Source organism: Dryobates pubescens, chromosome 1 (assembly GCF_014839835.1).
Source record: "Dryobates pubescens isolate bDryPub1 chromosome 1, bDryPub1.pri, whole genome shotgun sequence".
Classification (NCBI taxonomy): Eukaryota; Metazoa; Chordata; class Aves; order Piciformes; family Picidae; genus Dryobates; species Dryobates pubescens.
In genome coordinates, this window is record NC_071612.1 from 13757586 (window position 1) to 13777151 (window position 19566).

The window sequence follows — 19566 nt, forward strand, 5'->3', positions numbered from 1 at the left end:
CAAAACCCTAATTTCAAAATAAAGATTAGTCTCTTCAAAAGTGTTCTTAATGATCTTTACAGCAGAACAGTGATCATGTTTTACTTTTTTTGAAGAAGTTAGTAACTCTTATTAATGCAATTCTTTATAGACTTCAGAGAGGATAAGGCTGTTTTTTCACTAGTCAACAGACACAAAAAGGAGACAGACTAATCCTGAATCGTAACAGCTCACAGCAGAAACCATGGAATCTTCTCAAGGTTTTTCAATGTGATGACAGCCACTTCTGCCCTTTTACTATCCTTATGCATTTAATTAGACAGACACAAAAGCTGGGTGATCTCAATTTTCTGGTTTGTGTCCTCAGTCCATGCTGCATTTTATGGATCTTGAGCTCCCCAAATTATTGTCAGAGGAACTGCTCCTACCACTCCAACCACGGGAATAACATGCTCACAAACTTGAGCACTTCCATTTATGTGGAGTCAAATTACACCAATGTTTCGCTTAGGTAGAAAGGATGGGACTACATCTAGGTTTACCTTTAATTTCTCCAGCCCTGGCCTTCTTATAGAGTCCTTTAACATCTCTCTGTTCACAGACGTGCAATGGAGCATCCACAAAAACTTCAAAGAAAGGCAAACTTGCCCCTTCATGAATTTGTCTGGCATTATTACGATCCTGAAAGAAAACAAACAAACAAAAAACCCTAAAAGACTACAGCCATGCCCTGTTGATGTCCTTCTGCTCTTGAAGTTCATTTTAAAGAAACTGATTTAAAATCAAGCAAGTTTTTAAAGTTTGAGAAAAGAAATGATTCAATCCACAAGCTGGATAAATTTCGCTACGGTTCATCAATGGTAAACATTGATATGAAGATCTGAGATACATTACACTAATCTGTTTTCTTAAAAACAAATAACCCCAAGAAAACCCCAACAAAACAAACCCAGGCATAAAGTGCAGTATTTTCTGTACCTGCCCCTGTGTTAGCAGTTACATCTCTCAAAAGCACAAACGTCATTTAAAAATAACCAAGCAAATGCTTGATTCTGGCTAAGTTCAGCAAGGGTTTCCCATAATTAAACAGCAACTTTAAGTGACATTTTGTATTTTTCTTATACTTTATCCAGAGGTTTTCACATTTACCTGAGTATAAGGAGAGATGAAACTAGTAATGCACACCAAACCAGCATCTGCAAACAGTTTAGCAACCTCAGCAATACGACGGACATTTTCTTCTCTATCTTCTGGTGTGAAACCCAGATTCTTATTAAGGCCTTGACGAATATTGTCACCATCCAATGTGTAGCATGGAATGCCATGGCATACTAAGTACTCCTCCAATGCCATGCTCACTGTAGTCTTCCCAGCACCAGACAGACCTAGAATATTCAATAATAATATAAACACATATTACAAGCATAGAAACAAGCTAGAGCAAATTGGGTTTTTTCATACCAGCAGTGGTACGTGCACTACAAAGTGCTTTGCAGCGATGCTTACCTGCAATATAAGCCAAGGGCCTTTCACACAGTACAGCACGACAGCGCACAAAGTCAAGTGTGCAAATTAAAGACTCTGGCCTTGGCAACCACTTACAGAGGTGGTATACATTCCTCAGTGCTGCTGCTGACAGTTGTTACTACCTGAGCAAACTAAATTCAGAAACTTAACACAGAGTTGTTACATTTACATCAGAAATGGAGGATCTCATAATGAAGTGAATTTCAATGGACAAAAGGAATGGGATCAAAAGAAACCACACACCTTACTCCTTGCAGAATAACTGCACACGCAACACCCACTCACTCAACACTCACATGCAGCAATCATGTTGCCCTAACCCAAGCGTGTTAGCAACAAGCAAAGACAATTTTAATACTAAACTCTGGTCCAGTTCAGGATCTACAGCAACAAGCCTTTAAACAATTTGCTGGCACTAAAAATTGTACTTTTTTCTTTAAGTCAGAGAAGTAAATAATGTTACAGACATCAAGAGTTTATCAGGAACACATGCTTCAATTTATGCAGAACAATCATTTCCTAAATAGCACAAAAACTCAAATCTTCATAAAATGACATTAATCCTTTAAGGAAAAAATAATAATTTTTAAAAAATAACAGTAGACTAAAAATATTTTTTTTTAAATAGCACTAATAGGTAAAGAAAAATGTTCTGACCTTTATTAGTAGTGGTAAATATTTAGTTTATCTTTCCAAGAATGAATAAAAGAGAATCCCACAGAAGAAGAGTTTGTTATTTACTTCCAAGGCCATTACAACAAAGCCTGACAATCATGCACATTCTAAGAAAACAGAATAGCTAAGGAAACCCTCACAACTGTAATAGTTTAGGGTAAGAAGAGGAGTCATTGCATTGGTTCTTCCTTCACTCAATTCAAGATCCAGAAGACAAAGAGCAGTCCACTGAAAAGACAAGATTGTTTATCCCAGGACAAGACCTACGTAAGAAGCTCAGCCAACACCACTCTCTGAAGAAATGCCCCAGTGTCCCTCTTGTGGATTTCAGTATGGTTTCATTCATACTCAAAACTCTCAATAATTTGCAGCACCTATCATCACCTAGAAAAATTATCTGCATTTTCTTGGACAACTCAAGTGCCTTGGGTCAATGCTTACCTGTCTACTCTGAAAAGCCCAACAGCTATACATAATGAAACTGAATGTTATGACTTAGGCCAGGATCAGCTTCCAAAAGTGGCAGTCCTGATCTCTTTGACCTCCTCTCTCTCCACTGACTCCAATCCACTTCTATTATTCCACCTCCTCTAGTTTGCTAATCTTGGGGAGGAAGGGATTGGAGGGTGTGTGTCTGTATTTTTCTCCCTTTCTTTGTGTGTATGTGGAGGCTGTGTTAAGTTCACTGATGCTGAATCAGCTCAAGGATGGGCTGGGCAAGCACTCCAGTTTGTGAAAGGTAAGAGAAGAAAAACAAGGCTGGAAACAGAACAGTCTCCTTTTGGCATCAATTAAGTACATCCCCATCCTATAAAATAAGCATGGGAGTTCAAATTAAAATTTCTGCAACTTTGTAATTTGTCTCATTGATCTAGTCTTTGACTTGCAATTTTTGTCTCCACATCTAGCTTATTATTCACTCAAGTTCTCACTCTAGCTTTTCACACATATTTATCTCCAGCATGTAATGAAATGCAAAAGTTAAGATTATGTAATAATGAATTTTAAAAAGAGCTTTGAGCTGAGAAGTCATTAAAACACCTTACACTCTCCAAATGGCCTATTATTTTACATGTGCAAGTAATGCTTTTCCATATTTTTGATACAATCCATAGAACTAATTTTTTTACTAGGACCCCATACTTGACAACACAAGACATTCATTAGAATTCAGCTCTCAAATCTTAGCTTAATAATGAAAAGTGATCTCAGAAATAGCACTCCCACCCCATGACTGCAAATGAGGTGACAAAATCCTGAAGGGAGTATACCACTGATCCACCTATTATTCTAACACGTAGTTGAGTTTAGAAGACTCATGTTTACAGAGTTCTGGAATGGGAAGTATTGCTCACTTCACTACATACAGTCCATTTCAGTCCCTAACATTAGTGCTCAAACTGCTTCAATAACCTAGCTTCCCTTACACTCTCAACACCTTACAGCCTTCCTACTTTTCTGTGTTCTATCACCACCCTTCTTCCTGAAAAGAAGGAAATAGGGTATTAAGATTACGTTTGTTTACAAGGAATGATGACTGGAAAATACCGCCAGGTAGATAACTGAGAAAACATTTTTATCATGAGCTTTTTCAAAAGGCTATTAATGAATTACGAGGAGAAACAGAAAGGCAGCCTGGCAAATAATTTGAGTGGTGAAAGACAAGCTGGAGCTACCTGACAGAAACAGGGAAAGAGCGAGCTTCATTCTTTTACTGAACAAATCCAGGACAGCAAGCTACTGTATCAAACCTGTTAGGAATGGATTTGTTAACTACTGCTTTACCTTGCATGCACATTCATTAACACTATTGGAAACAAATTTTACTTAGTATAAGTTTTTCTAATACTCTCCAAAGATCTTTTGTATCACAATACAGCAGTACTCTAAATGATATGCAAACTAATTAAATAACACATTTTGTTATATTTATCTTTTATTTCCAGTTTTAACTGAAAAGGTTTCCAAAGGAAATAAGTTGAAGCTTCCAGGAACTTTGAAAAACAGAACAAAAAAATCCCCTCAGCTGTGAACCAAAGCTGTCTTCCAGAATTTATGCACTCCCTCTTTTGACAGTCAAAACAATTCAGTTAAAAAAACCCAAGATGCTAATTTCAAAGCCAACTCCTACCATGCGTTGCCTCAATATGCAACTGTTGTTACAGGTTTATGCTGTAAATTTATTTCGACCAAAGGATACAAGAACATTACAAAGAGGCTTTTACAGAAGAGATTCAGAAACACAGAATCTAAAAAACCTCAGGTTTCACTTGTTAACAGGTAAAATAGACAGTGTGAAGAGCCAGAACTGGTTAAAAAAACCACTCCGTTTACTCTAAAAATCAACTGGAACTAAGCAGTGGACAGTATCAAATAAACAAGGTTCCTGGAGCAATGAACAAAATATGTTCTCAAGTTACTATCCCTCCTAGAGCAGTTTCTTGCTAGTCTACCTAAAAATAGTAATAAAATTGCATCAAGGTCTTAAATTCCAAACCCATTTAATTTTGCATGAAAAAAACTCAGGAGCTACTGCTAAGTAGCTTTTAAGAAGAATAACTAAACCATAAGGATCCTCAGAAATCCATGACTGTACCTGTTAACCAGACTGTGCATCCACGAAAGCCACTTCTTGTTCCTACCACCTGGCCCCTCTTATTCCTGCTGACATGATGAGCTTGGTAAGTAACATTGGTTGCCCTCTGCATTCCCTGTAAAAGAAGTTGTTGATTAGGTCTTCAACCTCTGGAAGGGTAAACTTGCAAAGCATACCAGAACTTATTCATAGGCACAAAGAAAGACTCAGAAACAGACCAATGAAAGTAAAAACAATAACCAATCCAGCTGCAGCACAGATCAAAGGACATGAAGGAAATTAGAAATGCCACAGATAGCAAACCACTTCCCTTCTGTGAGCCTTGTGATTGCTGGGTCAGTCGACTACTACTTTCAAACATAACCTGCATTAGAAAAATCAACTACAAAAATGGGGATGAACTGCTAGAGCTCTTAGACTTGACTTTTATTTAAGTCATTTAAATCTAAGAAGATTAAATGGATTTCCTCTCTCAGAGCTGAACATTTTGGTCAAAACCCAGCCAAACATTGGCTCATTTTTCCCTCATAAGAGGCCTTTTCATTGCAAACATGTTTGGTCTAACTCTTAGTTCAGCAGACATACCTACAAAAAACTCTGCCTTTACCTTATGGTACATCTTCAGAATTGAGATAGTCATCATATATTCTGATTGTTTAAATAAACTACTTTTTTAAAGTGAGTTATTAAAGAATTTAAAATACTTTTTAAAAACTATTTATCGTAAGGAGATGCTTTACAAATATCTTAAATAAGAAAATACTGCTGTCTAATAACATTTCACAATCTAATGCAAGGGAGGCCACAGGAAGATAAGCCTCAGCATTCTCTTAAGCTTTAATGGTATCTAGTTACATGAACTTCGCTGATAAAAGATCAAGACCTTGGATAACCGGACGAAGCATAAACAACAAAACAGAAGAGAAGGCTTTAAAGAAGAGGGATGAGAGTGATCAGTGGCATATGTAATGCCACTTTGATTTCTCTTGCTTACAAACATATTGCAAGATATTTGCACTGTCTTGTCTGCACATTGGCCACAGCAACCCCTTGCAGTGCCACAGGCTGGGGTCAGAGTGGCTGGAGAGTGGCCAGGCAGAGAGGGACCTGGGGGTGCTGGTCGATGGTAGGCTGAACATGAGCCTGCAGTGTGCCCAGGCAGCCAGGAGGGCCAATGGCATCCTGTCCTGTATCAAGAACAGTGTGGCCAGCAGGAACAGGGAGGTCTTTCTGCCCCTGTACACTGCACTGGTTAGGCCACACCTCGAGTACTGTGTCCAGTTCTGGGCCCCTCAGTTTAGGAAGGATGTTGACTTGCTGGAATGTGTCCAGAGAAGGGGAACGAAGTTGGTGAGGGGTTTGGAACACAAGCCCTATGAGGAGAGGCTGAGGGAGCTGGGGCTGCTTAGCCTGAAGAAGAGGAGACTCAGGGGTGACCTTATTGCTCTCTACAACTACCTGAAGGGAGGTTGCAGACAGGTGGATGTTGGTCCCTTCTCCCAGACAGCCAGCACCAGAACAAGAGGACACAGTCTCAGACTGCGCCAGGGGAGGCTTATGCTGGATGTTAGGAAGAAGTTCTATACAGAGAGAGTGATTGCCCATTGGAATGGGCTGCCTGGGGAGGTGGTGGAGTCACCATCATTGGAGGTGTTCAGGAGGAGACTTGATGGGGTGCTTGGTGCCATGGTTTAGTTGTTTAGGTGGGTTGGATTGGTTGATGCGTTGGACACGATGATCTTGAAGGTCTCTTCCAACCTGGTTTATTCTATTCTATTCTATCATTGTATTAGAGCTAGCTGGAAAGGACATCACCTAGGATATTTAACCAAAAAAAAAAAAAAAAGAAAGAAGGGAAGATATTCATCTATGGAGTACTAGCAGAGAGCTGTTCATAGTTTTGGAAAGACACACCACAAAGTAGGGTCAACAGGAAAATGGTATCCATTTATGGCTTAAAGAACTGTGGCTACATCATTCTTCCACAGAAAAACACTGCAAAGTTCATCTATAACTTAATTGAAGTTATGAATTTGTGTGACTGTATGTTCCCACTTCTATGCACAGCTGTGCTCACAGTTAATAAAAGTAGAAACTCAAGGTAGGAACAGATGTTCAAGATTTTAAATACAACAGTTCTACAAATGATGTGACAGTCCAGCATCTAAAATATGCTGAAGACTGAATACCAACCCATAATAAACCACCACCTACAAACAGGTTATAACCACAGAAAATGAAGTTACACTTGCTGATTGTGTTAACTGCAAATAATTTCTCTCTTAAAATAAAGCTGTTTGCCAACAAAGTCAGTGCAAGGTATCTAACTAAAACCAGAAGTCAGAATCAAAAAGTCTTCTTGTAGTAGAAAAAATTATGCATTACATAAAAATCAGGAGATGTCAGTGAGCAATTGCATAAACTGTGGAATTAAAAATGAGTACTTAGACTTTAATTAAAATAAAGATATACTGTGCCTAATGAATTTACACAGCAATTCAAGCTCATACATTAATAGTAATCTTTCCTCATTAATTCCAGTTGTACTGTATTGTACCAGGCACCAGACAAACAGACAAAGCCCAGCCTTCATGCCACTTGTACATTAAAACATAAAAACACACACACTTTGCTTTTGACTCCTGGCAATGAGTCTATTATCATGCTCAAATACTCTGGAGGTCAAATGTGTCATCCAAGGAGACTTCTAGTCCCTATCCAGTAAGTTACATCACTTTTCTTTGTTTGCAGAATTAGCAAAGAGCCAATAAAACTGATCAGGGTATTACACTAGGCTTACAACACACATGAATCCCTGAGGAAGCATGCAAGAGGGATTCTTAAAATGACCAAAGAGATACAACTTTGAAAATGAAAAAACAAAATAGTGTCAAGCAAGGAATTTGCAGAGATGAGAAATTACAGCAACAAGGCCAACAGGTTTCTAGGCATAGCAACATAACAGCCAGTAGGCTCAGCAGTGGCACAATACACCTGCACATGCACACAAGCAAGATAGCTCAGTATGCATTCTGGGCAAAGCAAAATCCACCTTATCTTCCTTATCTATCCTAGCTTTCCAGCTAGAAAACAGCTTTTTATAGAGGTGCTCTAAAGAATAAGTAATATAGCAAATCATTCTCTTTTGCTGCAAAAATCCTAGTAATGTTTCCTAATCATGTCCATGTTGCCACTAGATCATACACTACCATCACTAAGCAACAAAAGCTAAAGATTGGATCACAGAATCACAGAATGTTAGGGGATGGAAGGGACCTGTAAAGATCAATGAGTCCAACTTCCCTGTCAAAGCAGCAACACCTAGGGCAGGCCACACGGGAACACATCCAGGCAGGTTTTGAAAGAGAAGGAGACTACACAACCTCTTGCTAGCCTGTTCCAGTGCTCTGTCACCCTCACAGTAAAGAAATGTTTCCTCATGTTGAGGTGGGGCCTCCTGTGTGCCTGTTGTTCCTTGTCCTATCACTAAGCACCACCAAAAGGAGACTGGCCCCTTCAACTTGATGTCCACCCCTCAGATATTTATAGATGCTGATAAGATCCCCCCTCAGACTTCTCAAGACTAAACAGTCCCAGGTCTCTCAGTCTTTCTTCATAGAAGAGATGTTCAAGTCCCACAATCACCCTCATAGCTCTTTTCTGGACTCTCTCCAGTAGATCTCTGTCTCTCTTGAACTAGAGAGCTCAAAACTGGACACAGTATTCTAGGTTCCTGTCCCTGACACTTACTACAAATATTGATGTGGCACATTAAAAATACTTAGGAGCAGAAATCAGTGGTTCACATGAAGTGTGCTCTTAAATTACTTAGCTAGTCTTCAAATTCCCATATATAAAATATGAGTATCAAGTGATTAAATTAAATGGTCATGCAAAATGATAGCAAAAATAAAGAACTGTAATTTCCTTTTACACAGTATCAAAGCATTGCTAACCTTGAAGAGTCCTATTATCAATGTTAAATGGAACCTAAGAAAATGAGTAACAGAAAAACCTCCATTTGATGCGCAAGTACACTTTTAAAGAAGCTATTTAAAACTTAGTCTAATTACATTCACTGTAGTAGTCACTGCTGAAAGGACACACTAGATTTTTGTAAAGCAGCTAATGAAAAAAAAGGGCACTAATCTCAAAGGACATTTTAACTGCCCTTTTTTTGTTGTTACAACCATTGGAAATTTCCTCTCTGACCTGCCCACAAAAACACTTTTTCCATCCTGTGTTACATATTAAGTGCCTCTGTACTACTTACACAAACACTGCATTTTACTATCTGGCCACCTCCACACCATGATAAATAGAAATTATGCTTCAGTCCAATGAGTCTGATTATAACAATGATATCAGCCGAGAAGGCTGACATCCTTCCTTCCTTCTCTCCCACCAAGCTAGATGGTTTCTCACATGAAATCTGAAATGCTATAATAGGCCAATATCTTTGCAATGAAGATTAAAAAATTGAGTATTAAAGTAACAAGCTTTTCACAGATGTACACTGAAGAGCTGCAATGATAATGGAGAAAGGAAGAATGACTCTGCATCTTATTTTCTTTGGCATAAAGGTAAACTTTCAGCTTTGCAGGTTTGCGACCCAGGAAATGAATACAGACATCTATGGGAGCAGAAGAAACAAGATGGGGACCAAAAGGAAATACTAACTGCCAGTTTCTCTATGTAAAGATCTATCGAGATAGACCTGACCCATATCTTTTTTCTTATCTTATTCTTGACGTTTTGCCCAGTTGCAATTATAATTTTTTTCTTGCCAAAGCCCAACCTGACTATCAGGGCCAAAGATCTTTGATGCAAGAACTCTGATCAGACATCCAGATGAAGAATGAATACCAAGATCAAAAGACAGCTGTAAAAAAATATTATTGCTTGTTTGTTTCATAGTTAACTGACAGATCACTATACTGGCATAAACTGATTCATTCTTCACTACTTCAGAGCAACAATTAAACACTGCTTCTACAGTCACTTCACATCAAGGAAGAAAGCAAAGCTTTCAATATCAAGCAGAGACTAGAGACAGCTTTGATGTTAGAAGCATCTGGAAAGAACTGTGTCAAGGCATGGTTCTATACAAACCATATATATTCAAGAAGATGTGACTAACTCCATGTTCTTCTACTCTAGGATGACAGTGTTGATTCCCCAAGCTAACAGCTCCCATAAACTAACAATGGCAACCCATCCAGCACCACTTCTGAAGTACAGTTTTATTATTAAGGTCTTTCCCATTTCCCAATCATCTGACATATTTTCTATGCCATTTGCTAGCCTGCTCCCCATGTGCCTCTTATAAGCCAGGGATACTCCAATAACAACATTTTTACGACATTTATTCTTCAGCACTGATAACCAAATGAAAGGTGGTTTTTTCCCTCCAAACTGCTCTCCTCAACATCCAAACTCCTCAACAGCAACTCAGACTGGACACTGCCAACTTTGTCTGCATACACACACAGACAAGGAGCATACACATAGCTCCAGCATAAAAACTCACCTACCACAGATGGTAAAACAATGGCACTTCACCTGAGAGCCTGTCTGTTTGTATATGTTCTCAAATTCAAGGTTGAAAATTTGTGCTTCCATTTGGACAGCTGTGCTTGGGAAAGAAGGGCAAACCCAGAAATGATGTTTTGCATTTATTTTAAAAATAGCAACTCCCTGTATTCCAAATGGATTCCATATTCTGCTATGGCCTATGGCATTACATTTTCTTGAACTTGTAACAAAAATTCTTACTTTTATCCTCACAACTGCTCTTCAGAATGCAGTTTGCCACAGGGATACTGATACAACAAGGCATCTAAATACCTCTGCACCCAGCACCACCCAACCTGCCGAATGGTCTCCTGTCATTTACACAGGCTAGCTCATCTGTGCCAGACGTTCTAATGCTGGGAGAGTTTAAAAAAATCACAGCAGCAGAAAGCAGACAGAATCCTCCACTTAACCGTAGACACAAGCAACTTGGTGATAACTGTACTATAAGGAACATATCTTCACTTGCCACCTGCTACAGTAACAACATGACCAAAAGCAGAGACAGCTTATTCACCAGTGCTGGAGTGGAGTCATTCATTAGCATCAGAGAGAAAGGACAAAAACAAAGCTGGAAGTGTCTCTGCTGCATACACTCGTAGAAACAAGCCCTAGAGCAAATTACCGTTAGGAGTTACCCACATAATGAGGCAACACCTTGGTCGTGCTAGGAATCCAAGCTACTAATGAAAATGTTCCACAAGCCTTCCCATCAAGTTAGCATAATGGCAGTATTTGTGGCTATGATGTGTGCTGCTCTGTAACTGAGAGTTTGCTCAGAGGTGGGCTTGGTGAGAGAATTTCCACAGTGTATTTTGACAAAGTTTGGAAGACAAGGCTCCTTTCTAATTTCTACTCTCCTAGGGGCTGCCAATTACACCAGGGTATAATAGGTTGCTTAGACATAGCTCTCGGTTGAATAGTGCAAACTCAGAAGTGCCAGAACGTTTGTCTGTGCAGTGTGTGAATCAGCACTACATTTTTTCCTGGTGAAGTTTATTGGGTTAAAAAGTGCATTTCAGCTGCAGAAAAAGCGGAAGACTTCCTCTTTTTGCCACGTAACACAGAGGACTTTGCTTAACTGAACTCAGTAGCAGTTAATGTCAGTTGTTTCGGGTTTTTTAAAGTAAGCTTTTTCTGCTTTGGACAATTCCGTTTTGGTTTTGTTTATGACAAATTAAATCATACAGAGTAACTTTTGAATGTAGCTTGCTACCCTCACCCAGGCCTGGTCTATTCCACTGTCTTCATAGCATCTCCTTTTGCCTTTTTCTCACAGAAACTGAAAGAATGTAAATTACCAAGTACTGTGTTACATAAACAAGTTTGAACTTGCACACAGTGGAAGAGGCTTGGACAGACCATCTGAATGCTTTTTAGTGTAACACCAACTTCCCTGATTTTCAGGCAGCCATGAGACTTTTCCTTTTCTTTAATAGGTTTGTCACTTTCTTAGGAAAGTTGTGGCCTGTACTTCAAAGCCTGTTTTTACACTGTTACTTTCATACTAAATATTTACTAGATCGCACCTCTGATATCCTTCAGCTCAGCATTATTTGAAAAAATAAATAATACTTTTTCTTTTCTTTCACCTCCCTCCTTTGCATCACCACAACTATCAAATCTTCTCAAAGGCCTGCAGAGTATCTTCTAAACAGCTGATTTTGGTCTTTGCTGTAAACCGATCTGCCCCCGTCTTTATGACAAAGAATGAAGGCTTTGGTTAGATTTTTTTAAGCCTTTTCTCGGCACTTTTCCACATAACACCCACCATATAAAGAACCTCAGTCTTCAGCCAGCCCAGGTTTATGAATGGCCACATTGTACACAGCATTCTTACAGCCTTAACTCTTCCAAGGAGCTGGAAGCTGAGGGCTCATGACAGCACAGACAGGGATGAAACCCTCGGTCCTCTCCGGAGGGGCTTTCTGCCCTTCTCCACAGCCAGCCCCCGCCTTCCCGTGGAAAACCAGCACACCAGTACGGGGGCAGCCGCTGCGTGTGCCCCAGTGCCACCCCCACCACGCTCCATGGCAACGCTTCTCTGAGGGAACGCGCGTGGATGATCCGTTAACGATCCCGGCTCGCGGCACCCCCCACGCCGGGCGGGTGGCAGGGAGCGGGGCAGGGAACTGCCTGCGCCGGGATGGTGGAAGGGAGCGGGACAAGGGAACCCGCTGTCCCAGCTCCCGCTCGCTGCCACATCACCACGGCGCTCGGCCACTTCTTCGTTTTCTCTCCTCCTCCTCTTCCCACGCCTCATTGCCCCTCACGCCCACCTTTCCCCAAGCGCCCCGCTCCCCCGCCCGCTCACCCAGCTCGGCACTCTGTTGCTCAGCTTGACTTTCTTGCACTGGCTTTCGGGCAGCTCCATGGCGGCGGGGGGGGCAGTGAGACAAGAAGGAAGAAGAGGACGCGCCTTCTCCACTGATGCTTGATGCGGGTGAAGCCGCTGGGAAGTCGTGCCGCCTGCGTATCCCCGCCCGCGGCTTAGCCAAAGGTGGTGCAGGGAGGAGCCGCAGCCCAGCGCGGGGGAGGCGAAAGGAGCTCGGGGCACAGGATCCCAGCCACACGCCTGCGCTGCGCCGTGACGCGCGGTAGGGTGGGCGGTGGCCGCGGGAGGCGCCCGTAGCCGCTTCCGCCGTCGGCACGCCGGCCCGGCCGCTGCTGCCCCTGCTGGGCGGTGCGGCCTGTAGGGCTGGGCTGTCAAGACGGCTCGCTTTCTGCACACCCATTCTGCGCTGGGGCGGCGTTGTGGAGGTGTTCGCTCTTGCGTGTGATGTTTTGGATCCTACAGTCTACCCTGCTCCTTTGGAAGTGAAGAATACTACAGTAATAGCGCAAGAGGAAACGGCCTCAAGTTGTGCCGGGGGAGGTTTAGAAAAGACATTAGGAAAAATTTCTTCACCAAAAGGGTTAAGTATGGGAGGAGGCTGTCCAGGGAAGTGGTGGAGTCGCCGTCTCTGGAGGTATTTAAAAGTCTTACAGACGTGGTGCTGAGAGGCATGCGTTAATGGTGGACTTGGCAGTGCTGGGTTAATGGTTGGACCAAATGAAATTAAAGGTTTTCTTCAATTTAAACAGTTTTTTGATTCAATGAATAAGAGGCTGTCTACCTGCTCCAGCTGTCGAGATCACTCAGCTGGCAGCAGGAACCTAGAGGCTCCTCACCTTCTCCTATTGCCACACAGAGGTGGAAAACTTGGGAGGGCGGGGAGTGAAGTGCCGTCTCATTTCCACGACAGAGGCAAGGTAAAGACGTAGCCAAAGCAGAGCACTCTCTCCTGTCTCTGAAGAAAGACAAGGTTATGCCGTTTCTTTTCTGAAAGTCTTGAGAAGCAGCAAAGTGGGCACAGGTGGTGATGGAGCCATGACTGACTTGGAAGGCAAGGACTCTTTTGGCTAAATCCCCAGATTTAAATGGATTTTCCCTACAAAGCTAGTCCTGTGCTATGTTTTAGGAAGTGTCTCTCACTGTGAATTCAGAAGCCAAAGTTCTGGGATTCTTATTTCTAGATAGGAATTGCTTTAGCACTTGGGTGCTAATCTTAAGGTGGAAATGATGCCATGGTAGCTAGCAGGAGTTACATTTCCTGTGTAAATACTAGTCTGAGAAAGGAATTCCATCTGCACTTAATTGCTAATCTTACATTGGAAATGGGCTGTAGTAACATGAGTTGCATTTACTGTAAAAATATTAGCTGAGTTACATTTACTGTAAAAAATATTGCAATCTGCCTGTAGATTGTTTGTTCTCTGTTTAAACAAGAAATGAAAAGGCATACTTTGTGGTTGAATGTTTACTCCTGCTATATCAGACAGACATCCTTTGGAAGGTTTTAAGGGGTTGGTTTTACAGCATATTGCAAAATTCGGATTAGAATCTTAAAGTCTTTCTGCAAAACAGGTGACCTCACTGAAACCAGGAAAAGTAGCTAGAAGTGCTTTCAGACAATTGGAACGTGGCATACAATTAACACCATTGTAACAAAGGAATGAACAATTGCAGTTATTAAGGCTTGACTTGAATGACAAGGTGGTGCAGCGCCGCAAGCCATTGCTCATGAGGATCACTGGCCATATATGGATAATCTCACCATGCCAAACAGTGACGGAGGCAGGGCCTGGATTTTAATTATCTAAATCTTTTGCACAATGCTCTTCCCAGCATGGGAGGACAACCAGCATACTGCCATGGAACAGTGAGCTGAGGGCTTCCCCTTCTGACTATTGGGTTTTGGCTAGGGCACGCTCAGTTAACTGTGGTTTGCACAACAGTGTTTTATGTGGCTTAAGAGCCACTCCGAATGTTATTTGTGAGCACATTCTTTTTTCAGATTCTACTGATACTTTATTGGTACAGATTGGTACTGTTCATTCTGCAGTCTGAGAGACAATAGTGGGAAGCCCAGAGCTTAAAAGAGATGTAAATTAAACAAAAAACCACAGGTAGCACTTAACTATGCAAGTGATGTCTTCCAGGTACATCTGGCTGTCTTTAATGCTCACACACTGATTGGGAGCAAGACACATTGGATTTTCATTAATTGTCTGCACAGGAGTTTTGCCTTGGTCAGCTGTTTTCTAACAAGCAGTCACATCCCATCATGGGATTTTTTTATGCTTGGTTTGGGGTTTTTTTGTTATCTACTTTCTAAAGAAACTATGTTGGGTTCTGATTCAGGGGTTGAGAAAACAAGGCTTTGAGCATTGGGAAAGTTTTAGGCAATAGTATTTACAGTTTGTAAAATCACAAGAGAATAAAACGCAGTTGTAGTATTCAAGATGTATTCACCATACTGCCCAAATGGACTGAAGGCAGGGAGCCACATGGTTTCTTCCACAAACTATTGCAAAAAACCAGATGAATAGACCATAATCTAGTGAAGTCTGAAGTGTGACTGAAAATATAGATGCTGGTCAGGCAGATAACATAATCTTAGAGGGAGCAGTCCTTGTTTAATCCTATCCAGCAGCTAATTACCACCCAGTCACTCACTTCCCCTTGGTAGGACGGGAAAGAGAACTGGCAAAGTAAAAGTGAGAAAACTTGTGGGTTGAGATAATTGCAGTTTAATAAGTATAGCAAAAACTGCACACACAAGCAAAGCAAATTAAGGAATTAACTTATTATGTCCCTTTGGCAGGCAGGTGTTCAGCCATCTCCAGGAAAGCAGAGCTTCACCATGCCTAAGAATTATTTGGGAAGACAAATGCCAGCACTTCAAATGTCCCAACCTTCCTTCCTTCTTGTCCCTGCTTTTATATGCTGAGCATGACATCATATGGTGCAGAATATCTCTTTGGTCAGTTGGGGTCAACTGTCCTGGCAGTGCCTCCTCCCAAGTTCTTGTGCACCTCCAGCCTACTTGCTGGTGGGGTGGTAAGGAGCTGATAAGACCTGACTCTGTGCAAGCACTGCTTAGCAGTAACTAAACCATCCCCATGTTAACAACACTCTTTGCAGCACAAATCCAAAACATAGCCCCGTAGCAGCTACTATGAAAAAAATTATCCTAGCCAAAACCAGCACAGTAATAAAAAAAATATATTTCTAAGTAGCAATTCCTAGAAGATGACCTCTTATAACTGCACTAACTTTCTAAAGTAATGTATGCAGATACAGTATATTAGACTATTAACTATATAGTAAAGCCACATGTGTAGGTGAGGCATACCAGGCAATAACCAACATTTTCAGATTTTACAGAGGCTAATGTCATGTGCATAGGTTGTGTCACCAGCTCTTGTCAGTGCCATCTCTGTGAAAATGTAAATGTATTTTTGGTGTACAGAAGTTTGACATGTAAATCCAGGCATTTTGCCTCTCTAAGATCTTAACTCCTTAAACTTATCTCCTTAAACTATTAAAGGGGCTGATGAGAAGAGTGTTCTTTAAACACAGGAAGCAAATACATGTTCATTTATAACAGCCTGTGAATTCTTTGTAAGGTTATGTGTAAGTTCTGCATGGCTATTGAGGGGTGAGTTCCAATTCTACTTTCCTGACATCTTTCATGATGGATTGATTTTAATATCCAAGCCAGGTGTTTTCTGAACTTCAAAAGCAAATTTCCATGTGAGCCTTTGGTGAAATTAAAATCAATTACCAGTCTCTGATGAATTGCTGTTATTTCTTAATCTGCTTCCAACCTGAGCTCAGAAACTGCTCTCACAGCAGCAGGTGCTCTCGTAGTACTTCTCCATGGAGCCAATGTGCTGTATTGCCTTGTGCCTTCACTGAATGTTAAATTCTGGTAAGAGAATGACAGCAGAAATATTATGAGCTCAATCTTCTAGTAGTCTGGGTTTCCTTAAAAGACCCCTTCAACCTCTGGAAAAACCACCAGGATTTGGTATTCCTGAGTTGTATTCTTGATGGTAAGTAGAGTTGTAGAATCATAGAATCACAAAATGGTAGGGGCTAGAAGGGGCCTCTGGAGATCATCTAGTCCAACCCCTCTGCTACAGCAGGTTGCACAGGAATGTGTCCATGCAGGTTTTGAATGTCTCCAGAGAAGGAGACTCTACAACCTCTCTGTGCAGCCTGCTCCAGTAGCCTCATAGTAAAGAAGTTTCTCCTTAAGTTCAAGTGAAAATTCCTGTGTTCTGGTTTCTACCCATTGCCCCTTGTTCTATCAATGGGCACCACTGAAAAGAACCCTTTAGATATTGACCAGCATTCATAAGATGCCTTCTCAGTCTGCTCTTTTCCAGGCTAAAGAGCCCCAGGCCTTTCATCCTCTCCTTGCAAGAGAGTTGCTTCAGTACCCTAATCAGCCTCTTGGCCCTCTGTAGGACTCTCTGGTAGTTCCCTGTCCATCTTGAACTAGGGAGCCCAGAACAGGACACAATTCTCTACCCACAAGGGCAGAGCAGAAGGGCAGGAGAACGTTGCTAGACCTGATGGCCACATTTCTGTCACAGAACTACTCTGTAAAATGACAATAATATATTCAGATTTACTATTCTTGTGGGAGGAACAAAACCAAAGCATCCAATGATGTAGTGCTTAATTCCAAAAAGGGAAGTTACATAAAAATTAAAGTACTTGTAAAAACAAAGTTCTTAGAATCTTCATAGGCTGAGCAGGGACCAGTCAAAGAAACTCTGTTGGATCCTGTTTTGAAGGTTGGGAAAAACAGACTTTGAATGCAGATGAAGTTTTTGACAAAGTGGCCTACACCCCCATCATACCACTGAAGAAGGACTGACAGCCCAGAGCAAGTTCTACATACTGGCATGCTGACCACAACAACTCAAGGAAATCCTTTCAATTCTACATAGACATCATAACACAGAAACTAATTCTCTACTGAGCTAACTTCTGCATAGCCATTTATACTAACACCAATTAATCCCAAACATACAGTGAGAGTCCCAATGTGCATTATTTGACTACCACAGAGAGACACAGCATACCATACAGTGTCAACCTTCAGTAAGATCTGAGCTACTGACCACATTAGGGAAAAAGGTGAGAAGATTTCTTTCTAGGTTATGTTCCAAAGAAATAAAAAATAAGCAGAGGAAAAAAATAGCATTTAAAAATATTGATTTAGTTACAACATTTAAAAGTTATGGTGCCTGATACTTCCTTTAACCAGACCAGGTGTTTAACCAGACAGTCTGTCCCAAGATGTCATCTGAAACAACAGAGCTAAATCAAGCTTTAGGATGTTCAGAAACCGACAAGATTATTTTGAGTATCTTCCAAGCATCCATCAGAACATGAAATGAATATCTGAATCAGACTTGACTACAGACTAGAGACAAAGTATTCTGTTGTTAAAGACTGACCACCTTCTTGTACATGAGTGATACACAAACATGGAAATGCCTTGCATACAAACATTATCTGCAGGATACATGTTCTTTTATTTCTGGGAGGAAAGCCAGTATTGATGATTCTTTGTATTGATGATGCTTTAGAATACACTTAATCAGCAGTTAGAGTAGAAACTTCTTTAACACTGTAATTGCTCCTCCAGTAAGCACTCTGATCACATTCTGACTTCATGGTAATGAGATACATCTATTCACTTTTTTTTTTTTTCTTAAAAAATACCCACAGAAGTGTAACTCAAGCAGTTGTGTAGGCTGGCTGCAGTTTGCCTTTTTCTTTTGATTTTCAGAAAGATTGTCTGCAATGTAGGTGATGCTGCCTGCATCACTGCTGTGTCAGGACTGTTTCCAAACTATTTCTCACACAAATCACTCTCTTTTTGTTTTGACACCATTCTGGTAAGTGAGAACTTTAAAATGCCTCTTAAAGAGATTAGGCATTTTGTTCAAGCTCTTCTCAAGTTATTTTTTGACACTGGAAAGGGGGAACATGAAGCAGTTCTCCTGTTGGAGGTGCTATTTTTCTTCTGTCACCGTGTTTGTGTAACGGAAAAAAAGATTGCCAAAAGCTGCCTGAGATGAATGAAATTAGTATGTGGATCCCTCAGCTGTAGTGCAGCTTGGCTTGCAGACAAGATATGCTCATCTACATACCAAACAGGCAAATGTAGGAACCCTTGTATAACTCCTATTCTTGAGAAATGGGAAAGGAGGAGCTATTTCTGGGAATTCATTCTGTCTCTTTAGCAAAAGCTTTAATAAATACTTTACCCTTTGGACTAAAACGTAAGTCCAGCAGAATAATCTGGTCCAGCTGTTTAAAGAAACCACACAAAGATTAGCAGAAATTATAATAAAAACCCTGGGTGATGAGAACACCATTTGTTTCCTGAGATACCACTGAGTGTTCAACTCAGACTTCTTTTCATGTCCCGTGATACGGAGGATTACAGCTCTCTTCCCAATTATATTACAAATGTTACACCTGATGAGTTTGCTCTTTAGACAGATAAACTCACCCCATGTGCTGTCAGTGCTCCGAATGAAGTGGTCTGTTTTGGCCAGCAGGGAGAGATGATCGTTGGTGGCCAGTTCCAGGTAATACATTCATGTTCCGAGAAGCCAAACAGAGGTACAGAGTATGCAGCATCGCTGTGTGGGCCGGTGGCAGGCTGTCTCATAAAATTCAGGAGAGGTCGACTGGGGGAGGTACTGGCTAGCAAAGAGAGGAAGCAAGAGGCAGCAAGGGGCAGCGCAGATACTGGAACACGAGTTTAAATCTCCTGCAGAGTTCACAGGGCTTTCACTCTGTAAAGAGAAATAAAACACTAATACTGACACGGGTAGAGCAACAGTGCATACAGCAAAGT

General features: G+C 41.1%; 1 protein-coding gene across 1 annotated transcript in view; it reads right to left on the reverse strand.

The window, feature by feature from the left end:
- The window catches only part of PAPSS1 (3'-phosphoadenosine 5'-phosphosulfate synthase 1), a 44837-nt gene extending 31912 nt beyond the window's left edge, over positions 1–12925 (reverse strand). Inside the window, exons 1-4 of the mRNA XM_054161645.1 lie at positions 12666–12925; positions 4778–4892; positions 1129–1364; positions 522–660 (exon numbers count right to left, since the gene is read on the reverse strand). Of these exons, the coding sequence (XP_054017620.1) occupies positions 522–660; positions 1129–1364; positions 4778–4892; positions 12666–12725 (550 nt within the window). The 5' untranslated portion in view covers positions 12726–12925. The remainder of the gene's footprint in view (positions 1–521; positions 661–1128; positions 1365–4777; positions 4893–12665) is intronic.
- Between the last annotated feature and the right edge of the window lie 6641 nt (positions 12926–19566).